At 36.5% G+C, this 9,912-nt stretch overlaps 1 protein-coding gene across 2 annotated transcripts in view; it reads left to right on the forward strand.

The window, feature by feature from the left end:
* The first annotated feature begins 966 nt into the window (after window positions 1-966).
* LOC107684670 (WAP four-disulfide core domain protein 1-like) overlaps window positions 967-9,912 on the forward strand; it is a 12,046-nt gene continuing 3,100 nt past the window's right edge. The window contains exons 1-4 of one of the 2 annotated variants that reach the window (XM_016480988.1): window positions 3,780-3,826; window positions 3,901-4,062; window positions 8,898-9,093; window positions 9,304-9,387. In XM_016480988.1, the coding sequence (XP_016336474.1) occupies window positions 3,976-4,062; window positions 8,898-9,093; window positions 9,304-9,387 (367 nt within the window). In that variant the 5' untranslated portion in view covers window positions 3,780-3,826; window positions 3,901-3,975. Of the gene's footprint in view, window positions 1,463-3,779; window positions 3,827-3,900; window positions 4,063-8,897; window positions 9,094-9,303; window positions 9,388-9,912 lie in introns of those variants that run through there. The other variant, XM_016480987.1, reaches the window with a different exon arrangement.

Genomic DNA, 9,912 nt, shown 5'->3' on the forward strand with positions numbered 1-9,912 from the left:
ATGTGCATTCACTTCATTTATTGCAGTCCTGCCATACAGGTGTTTTTATGCAGATTTTTCACTAGCCATTCTTTCTTACATTTGTTATTAATTTGTCCTCAAGTTTTATGAATTTGAGTGAAAAAAATCAGGACTGTGCACTCTAGTGAGTAATTGTGAATGCAATATTTCAAAACACTTCTATCAATAGCCTAAAAAATTTTGGCATGCTGTTTAGTGTTTATGTAGGCTATTTGATTGTTACATTATATGAATTGATTTAAAATGGAAGTTAAAATGAAGTAATTCAGTAGCAATATAGCTAAATTCTGTCATTAATTACTCATCGTCATGCCATTTCAAACCTGTAAGACCTTTGTTCATCTTCATCAACAGCACCACACGCATACGTTGCAGTACTCTCATAAAAACTGTGTTGAATACTGACACAGTTAAGAAGAAATTGTTGAATGAAGTTGCTATTTTTGTTGTCTTTGCGCACAAAAAGTATTCTGTAGCTTCATAACATTACAGTTGAACCACTGATGTCACATAGCCCCTGCAGCAGGGGTACAGAAAGGTACAGAGAGTGTGGGGCTGGAGGCGGGATGTCCTACTTTAGGAGGGAATGTGAATTTTCAAAGACTAGTGGCCCCTTCCTCAGAATTCACCACATGCTTTCATTCTTTCTGCTTGTTCACCCGGTCTGTTTTATCCCATGCAAATGAGCACACAAACTCACAGATTGCAGGGAAACCTCAGGATAATTGTGCAAGGAATAACTTTTTTCTTAAGACACAAGCAAATATGTGAAATATGAGATTTTCTGCTGTTCCTTTTTTGCATAGGCCTACTTCACAGATGTATTTTCCAGATGAAGACACAAGTTTGTAAAAAAATTACTTGATAAATATGCCTGGCCAAAGGAAGTGTAAGAAAATCTCATTCCCCTAACTTTGTCTTTTCATCCTCCTCTTTCCCTCCCTCTCTTCTCATTCCCTCCCTCCCTCTCTCAGAGTAACCATGTGCTTTTCGTGTCAGTAGACACATTTAACCCTCTCCTCAGAATAACTGATGCATAGACAGCTGTCTCTTTTTCTCTTTCTTTTTCTTTGGCTTCTTCTCCTCTCACTTCTTCTTTTGTAGTGTTCTTTATGTGTTTTTTCTGCAGCTTTTGTCCTCTTTATGGCTCTGGAAACTCTCCTGTAGAGGAATTTATGTAACTGCAACAGGACAGAGACACCTTAAGCACATACATGCTGGAGGAAGCCACAGCATAAGCACCTCCAACGGGAACAACTTCAAAAGTCTGAGGATTGCTGGGAGAGAAGAAGAAGGACAGTCAGGCTGAAAAAGCGGGACCATGCCGGGCTGTCAGATCCGGACTGGGTTTGTGCCGGTTCTGCTGGTCTGTTTCTTTCTGCTGTTGGCATCTGGTTCAGGGAATGCACGCATAATCAGGAAGAGGGGACTCAACCAGAAGGTAAGGATTCAATGCGCGCGTGTGTGTGTGTGTGTGTGTGTGTGTGTGTGCGCGTTTTTGTGACAAATGAGGACACAAATTTGTATAATGACAAAGGTATGACATAGGTATTACAAGGAGAAGGTGACTTTTCAGGACATTACCCCATGTCCCCACTTTTCAAAACACTTATAAATCACACAGAATGGAGTGTATTGAAAATCTGAAATAGCACAAAGTTTCCTGTGAGGGGTAGGTTTAGGGGTAGGGTTGGTGTAGGACAATAGAATATACGGTCTGTACAGTATAAAAACCATTACGCCTATGGGATGTCCCCACTTTTCACAAAAACAAACCTGTGTGTGTGCGCATGTGTGTGTGCGCGTGCGTGTGTGTATGTGTGCGTGAGTGTGAGTGTGCGTGTGCGTGTGTGTATGTGTGCGTGAGTGTGTGTGCGTGAGTGTGTGTGTGTGTGTGTTGGACACCAGAGGCCTCTTAGGCTCAGCAAGGCTGCATTTATTTGATAAGCGGTCACTTTTTTGAAATGAAAATCTATTTCTGAGTGGAAGAAATGTAGACTACTGTTCAAAAGTTTGTAGTTTGTACCATTTTTTTATATTTTTGAAAGCAGCCTTTTATGCTCACCAAGGCTGCATTTATTTGATCAAAAATAAAGTATAATAGTAATAGTGAAATATTTTTACAATTTAAAATAACTATTTTTTTCAGCAATTTTCATTATAATTTCTCCAGTCTTCAGTGTCACATGATTCTTCTGAAATCATTCTAATATGCTGATTTGCTGCTCAAGAAACATTCATTTTTATTATCAGTCTGGTTTTGCTGCTTAAAAATGTTGATGAAACTATGATATACTTTTCTTTAGGATTCATTAATGAATAGAAAGTTCAAAATAACAGCATTTATTTAAAATAGAAATCTTTTTTACTACAATTTATCAATTGATCAATTTAATGCATGTTTGTTGAATATAAGTATTCATTTATTTAAAAAAAAAAACATTGAATTGTAGTGTATAGTATTATTTTTGAATTATATACTACTATGGTAGCATGTCATGCCATATTCATGTACTATAATATTTTGATCATGGTACTTCAAAGAATACCACTGCATTACCATGGTGCCATTTCACATGTTTTGTTTTTTTTTATATACATTTTCAAGATTTTATTTTCAGATTACCATAAACTGCAAATATGCTATAAAAAGAATGTAGCATGCAGATATGCACTGTAATATGACATCTGACGTACACTTGAGCAGGAAAATGGTCATACCACGGCACTCTTTGGCCCTTTGTTGTTAGTGAAAGCAGTGTTGGCAGAGGTTGGCATCTGTGAGCCTTTAAGAGTTTTTAGGTCCATTATACAGTGAAAAAAAACATAATGAATACACTGTGTCTCTGTGACTCCAGTGGAGTTGCTGTGGTTACGGTTGAATACATGAATGAATGTATGTAGTGTGTGTGTGTGTGTGTGTGTGTGTGTGTGTGTGCACAACAGAGGCAGAGGGATTTCAGGCGGGAAGTTTCTGGGCCTCTGCTCATTAGTCCTGATAAGCATAGGTTTGATTGATAAAAATTAACAAGGGATGGCAAGATGGAATTTGCACCGGATGGATATCCCTTCCCAACTGACTGAATTCCAGCGTCATTCTGATTACGGCTCTACTGCGGAATTCGAGATTGACAAGATTTACAAACAATTCCATTCACATGTCACAGGAAAGGGACCGTGCCCAAAGTAACCTCTCTGTTACATTATCATACGTACATCTTTCTGGTTTTGTCCTTAAAAGTCCTTTCATACTCATTTTCAATTGATTCATTTATCTTTCCGTTTGACATTATGACAAGTAACATCTGCTTCCTTCCCTAGCTGTCCTCTCTTTTTCACTCTCGCTTTCTGCAGAGTCAGTAAACTGATGATGCATGGATAGACACACAGTACAGTGCTGTTATAGCAATAAATCATAATTAGGTTCACATTGAGGGTAATTGAGATCATTCCACTGATGTGACCTCTCTAAGAAAAACAGCAATAACAGGGGTCAGAGAAGTAGGTGAGCTGTGCCTCACTTTCAGGGTTTTGTAACAGTGTTGTTGTGGGAGAGAGAAAGTGGGTTTGAGCCAGCATTCTGCTGAGCTGGATTTTCTGGGTGGGCCTGAAGCGGTCCAAAAGCCATCCCGGTCCAACTGGCTCCCAGCTCACTCACTCGTGATTGCGAACCAAGGACTGTTTATCCTTTCAAAGCATTTGTGTTTGGTAAAAATGCTTGTGGCTGAGCATTTCAGGCTTTCATGAATATCTCAGAATCACAGTGTAATCAATCCATGAGGGTTTGCGTTGCTAAAGTACAAAGGTATGGTTATAAAGCTAAATATTTCTCATTGATCTTTGTAAAAATAGTCGTCACAAAAAGCTTTTTTTCTGTAGAACAAGTAAAGGCATGTGAGGGGTCATCTCAGCTCGGTTGTACCCTCACAGCCCCATCAATCTCTGAGCACAGTGATGACTAACAGGCCAAGGAAGAACGCTTTAAAAGCTGACAGAGATGATGACAGATGTTTTAGAGCTACTTGTCAACAACCTCGTGAGGTGATGTGAAGTGTCTGTCATCCTCTTTCAGGTTGTATTTGCTCATAGACTGCAGTATCTGCTTTCATGGCAGGTTATTTCAATCTGGATAGTGTTAATGTTTTGAACTATAAAGAACTTTTGTAAGATATTAAACATTAACTTGCAGCTTAAATGATTCAATTAACGCCCTGGAACTTATGAGAAATGTCTCATCATTCTGTGTTAATAACAATCTAAATTATGGTGACATTAAATAGTACAAAAATGCATTGAATGTCTAACATAAATAGAACAGATAAGAATAGCCCACATTTTTTCAAGAAATGCATTACAGTTTAAAAGTTAGGTTTTTAAAAATATATCAAAAAAGAAAACTGTTATTTTAAATGATAATAATATTTCACAAACAAATAAATGCTGCCTTGGTGAACAATCGACTTCTTTCAAAAACATAAAATGATTTGAAAGATAATAAATAACTAATAAAACTGCAAAACACAATGAATGAAATGAATGAAAAGTACAAACCACAATTGTGTTTATAACATGAACATCACAGCAGCATTAACTATTTTGTTACGAAAAGACACAGAGATTTTAAATGAATCTGTGAATCGTTTATTTGATCAACAAATTGTTTATTTAAATGAACCATACAAACTGATTCACTAAAATTATTCAAACCTACTTATGGGACAGACAGGGCAGATGGGGAGAGTTCAACTCAGGTGTGATCAAATATGACCAAAAGTGCAATTTGTCACCAAAAGTTACAGTATAAGTTATTAGGGAAGCATTTGACTGTTGTGGTGCTTCAACCCTAGCTAATTTCCAACATGAGATCAGGCTAAAGCAGTTGAAAAGCAGTCATGTGTTCTGTTGCAGAGAGAGTTCAACAGTAATCCCAGTCAGCTGAGGAGAACATGCTTAACCACACCTAGAAATAGTAGAAAAACATTGCTTTTGTAATGTTTAGATAAAATACATGAACATTTCATTAAGGACTTATTTCTAAAGTCTACCTATGGTATGTTCGAAAAATCTAAAATCTACACCTATCCGATTGACACTACATGATGCATATTACAATTAATTTAAGGGGAAGGAAAGTAATGTTTCTAACAAGTACATGGCAGCTAACCTCATGGCATGTCAATATTAAGGTAGTCCAAAACAAAGGGTCTGCTACACTTCCTCAAAGCCTTTAGGGATTACCGTAATTTATCAGGGTTTATCAGGAAAAGAGGTGAAACACTGAAACGAGTGACCTTCACCCTGCCCCTCATCAAGCTTTCTGTTCCCATCTTCAGATCTGTCAATCATCTACAGGCCCTGTCCTACATACTCCACTCAGTTCAGACTGAGTCAAGCCACCGAAGCACCTAAGAAGCTGTAAAATACCTAGAACTCGGCAGGAAATGAACGTGCAGACGTCTAGACTTAAATCACAGCTCACTTGTGGAACTTGGAGAGAGAGAGGAAAGGGGGCTATTTAGTTTTCCTCTCGTAATTATCTTAATGATTGCTTGGAAGACCACACTACAGAGTGCTAAGTATGTCAACATGTATTTAGTTCAAATCTTATTGTCCATACTAATAGGGGCCTCAAGTCAGTGATCCTGAAGGATGTAGAGCAGTAACAGGGTGGAGCATTTAAATGGGAAATGAAGGATATTTTGTGGCTCCTTGGAGGGTGAGGGAGTGTAATTTTGCGTTGTATAACCCAGGCTGCTCTTAATTAAATGTGCAGGCATTTTTCACCAAACATGAAAGAAAAAAATGAGTAAAATCTAGTATATTTTGGGTCCACACTCTGTATAGATTTCTTTTACAATATGTTGCTTACATATGTGTTAAAAAACAGTAAAAGCAGCATCAAACAAAGTTCCTGTGCTGTAGCCTGATCAAATCAGAGGACTGGAACAAACTGTTATATAAGCTACTGACATCTTCTATGCAGGAACAGAGGATCTAGGAGAGATAAGCAGAAAGTCATATACAGCGCAGCATCAGGGGACCTATTCCAGACAGGAAGAGTACACTACCACTTCCTCTTTGCCTCATCCATAGACACTTGGGAAAATATAATCTGTACGTTAGATAAGCAAAGGCAGACTGATCTTAACAGTCATACAACTGATATTTTTATTGTCAGCACTGGTAAAACAGCATGCTGAATTACTTTCATGTTGATGGCAGTCATAAATCATAAAATATTGATCTAAACTTCATGAGTTGCAGACCCAAGTCTGACAGGCCATTGCTGTTATGCAACAGATACGTTCATAAAGGTATCAAAGAAAGACAAGGTTTATATATGTGTGACCATGGACCACAAAACCAGTCATAAGGGTCCATTAAAATTATACCACATGAAAGCTGAATGAATAAATGAATAAGCTTTCCATTGATGTATGGTTTGTTAGAATAGGACACTATTTGTCTGAGATACAACTATTTGAAAATCTGGAATCTGAGGGTGCAAAAAAAAATAAAAAAATATTGAGAAAATCGCCTTTAAAGTTGTCCAAATGAAGTCCTTAGCAATGCATATTACTAATCAAAAATTAAGTTTTGATATATTTATGGTAGGAAATTTACTTTACTTAATATCCTAATGATTTTTGGCATTGATCAAAAATCGATCATTTTGACCCATACAATGTATTGTTAGCTATTGCTACAAACGTACCCATGCTACTTATGACTGGTTTTGTGCTTCAGGGTCACATATTGTATTTAGTTGCACATAAACATTTATTTCATATACATTACTGTTTAAATGTTTGGGGTCAATAAGATTTCTTTGAAAGAAATTAATACAGTTATTGATCAACACTGAGATTAAGACTTATATTACAAAAAAAATATTTCTAATAAATGGCTAAATGCATTACTGTGAATGTAAGCTGTTTTTGAAACTGATAATAATAAATGTTTCTCAAGCAGCAAATAGGCATATTACAGTGATTTCTGAAGGATCATGTGACATTATAGACTGGAGTAATGAAGCTTTTCCATCACAGAAATAAATTACATTTTAAAATATATTAAAATAGAAAACAGTTATTTTGAATTGTAATAATATTTCACAATATTACTGTTCTTTTCTGTATTTTTGATCAAATAAATGCAGCCTTTGTGTGAGCAAAAGAGACATTTCAAAAATCTTACTAACTTTTGGTAAGACTTGTAGTAACGTTTTAGTAGCGTAAATATTAAATGATAACTGTATTTAGTTTTTCTTGTACTCTTTAAAAAGACAATAAAATTGAATCTAACCTAATTGCATAAACAACCACAATGGGCTTATGCCAGACATTTGCTTTTATTTTAACAGTTTGTTTGAAAGCAAAGCTCCAGACTTGCCAAGTGAACATGCTGAGTTTTTAAGATGCATGCAGTTCACAAACCCATAATTTAATTAGTAAACAAAATCACAGCCACATTTCGACTTGGGCCCTATAATAAAAGGCTCTGTGGAAAAGAATGAAGTGTTGAATTCCAGCTGATGCGTGTCTGCATTCTAAACAGCTCTGGATTGGAGTTTCAACAGCAGTTTAGTATACACTTGGCCAGGGTAGCAAGAGAACTGATGAGCTTAAGTAGTGTTGAACTGTAAAAAGAAAAGCAAGAGCGAGAGAATGGAGGAGGTCTCTCAGAACAAAATGCACCCCTAAACAGTACCTCTGGTGCAAACTGAAACCTGGCTCAGGCAGATCTATGAGCCCATTGAAGAACCCATGGGAGGAAGAAAACTTTAGTAGAAAGGCCCAGACTTGGATGAAAAGCCTTTTTTTCTAACCCAGCATCTCTGTGAGAGGTATTATGTTCCTGAACAGTGTATCCGTTATATTAACAGTGCTAAATTAGAGAAAACAGTGTCACAGGCTTTTATAGATGCAAAATGTCATCCATAGGAACTGTATATCAGACAGATCTTCCAACTTGAAACCAATGTACTTGATTAGGCTGATAGTTTTGTACACTTTTTTTTTTTTTTTTTTTTCTTAGTGGAAGCTTTAAAATAATATACATACACACACCAGTGGACAAATTTTGGAATAATTAAGATTTGTAAATGTTTTTTCTTATGCTTACCAAGGCTGTAATTTTTTTAATCAAAAACACAGTAAGACAGTAATATTGTGAAATATTATTACAATTTATAATAAGTTTCTTCTGTTTGAATATATTTTAAAATTACATTTATTCCTGTGATGGCAAAGTTAAATTTTCAGCAGCCATTACTCCAGTCTTCAGGGTCACATGATCCTTCAGAAATCATTCTAATATGCTGATTTGGTGCTTAATTATTAATAAAAGTTCTTATTATTATCAAAGTTGAAAACCATTTTTGCTAGAATGTTAAAGTGAAACCCATGATATGGATGAATAGAAAGTTAATTAAACAGCATTTATTTTATATATATATATATATATTTTTTTTTTTTTTGTGTGTAACAATATAAATGTGCTTTGTCACTTTTGATAAATTTTATGCATCCTCGCTGAATAAAATGATAATAATAAAAAAAGCATTCTTACCCCAAACTATAGTATATCATGTGTTCCATAAATATATTAAGCAGCAAAACTGTTTTCAAATAATAAATTTCTTGAGCACCAAATCAGCATATTAGAATGATTTCCGAAGCATTATGTGATGCTGAAGACTGGAGTAATGATGCTGAAAATTCAGCTTTGCCATCAATAATTAACACTTTAAATGTATGTTCAGAAAGTAAGTTATTTTAAATTGTAATAATTTGTCACAATATTACTCTTTTTTTCAAAAACATAAAAAAATCATGGTAATATTTCCTTACATATATTGTCTATCAATCTCTCAGGACTATGAGTACCCCAACCATCCTCAGACCGCTCAGCACCAGAAGAACGACCGCTGTCCTCCGCCACCGCAGATGCTGCCCGAGCGAGCCTGTGAGGTGCCGGGCTGCCGGTCCGATTCTGAGTGTGAGAGACACAAGCGGTGCTGTTACAACGGCTGCATCTACGCCTGCCTGGAGTCAGTGCAACCTCCACCCGGTGAGAAAACACACCATGATCTGCTCCGAAATCAATATAAGCAACAGACACACATATCCGCTTTAGCATTACTACAAGGCATAGTGCTAATGGATTTTAAAATGAATTGATCCTCTCGTGAGGTGTGAGTTACTGAGCTGGATGTGTATACAGTGAATCGTGAGTACATTTAGCCATACTGATATTGTGTATTGATTTCTTATTGCTCAGTGCTGGACTGGTTGGTGCAGCCCAAGCCGCGGTGGTTAGGAGGGAACGGCTGGCTTTTAGATGGACCAGAAGAAGTTCTGCAGGGTGGGTATCAATTAATCAGTGATTGAATACTGACTCACCATTAAATGTTATTTGGAGCAACATTAATAACCCTATAGACCTTAGTCACGGTAGACGCCATATTGGCTTTTCCACAAATGAAAACAAGGCTTTGAGGGATAGACTTACAGTATTTACAATGGTGTGTGCTGTATAAAGGTCCTAGATCACATGGAACAGCTTTCGAAGCTGTTTTCTTGAGTTTTGTGTACTGAAAGTCTTCAATACAGTTAATAGAATTGGTATGTTCATTCCATTGACCAGACTACTTCTATCCCTCACAGTGTTGTTTTCATTCAACATGGAGCTACCCCAACTACCCTGAGGCTTATTCATATCCACAAATCTATCAAAAACAAGCAATTATCTTGAAATTATTATACATGTAATCTCTACAGTCAGCAGTCTAAATTAGCACTGAGGATGTACATATACAGTGGGTACGGAAAGTATTCAGACCCCCTTAAATTTTTCACTGTTATATTGCAGCCATTTGCTAAAATCATT

The sequence above is a fragment of the Sinocyclocheilus anshuiensis genome, unplaced genomic scaffold, assembly GCF_001515605.1.
Source record: "Sinocyclocheilus anshuiensis isolate Anshui unplaced genomic scaffold, SAMN03320099.WGS_v1.1 scaffold93, whole genome shotgun sequence".
Classification (NCBI taxonomy): domain Eukaryota; kingdom Metazoa; phylum Chordata; class Actinopteri; order Cypriniformes; family Cyprinidae; genus Sinocyclocheilus; species Sinocyclocheilus anshuiensis.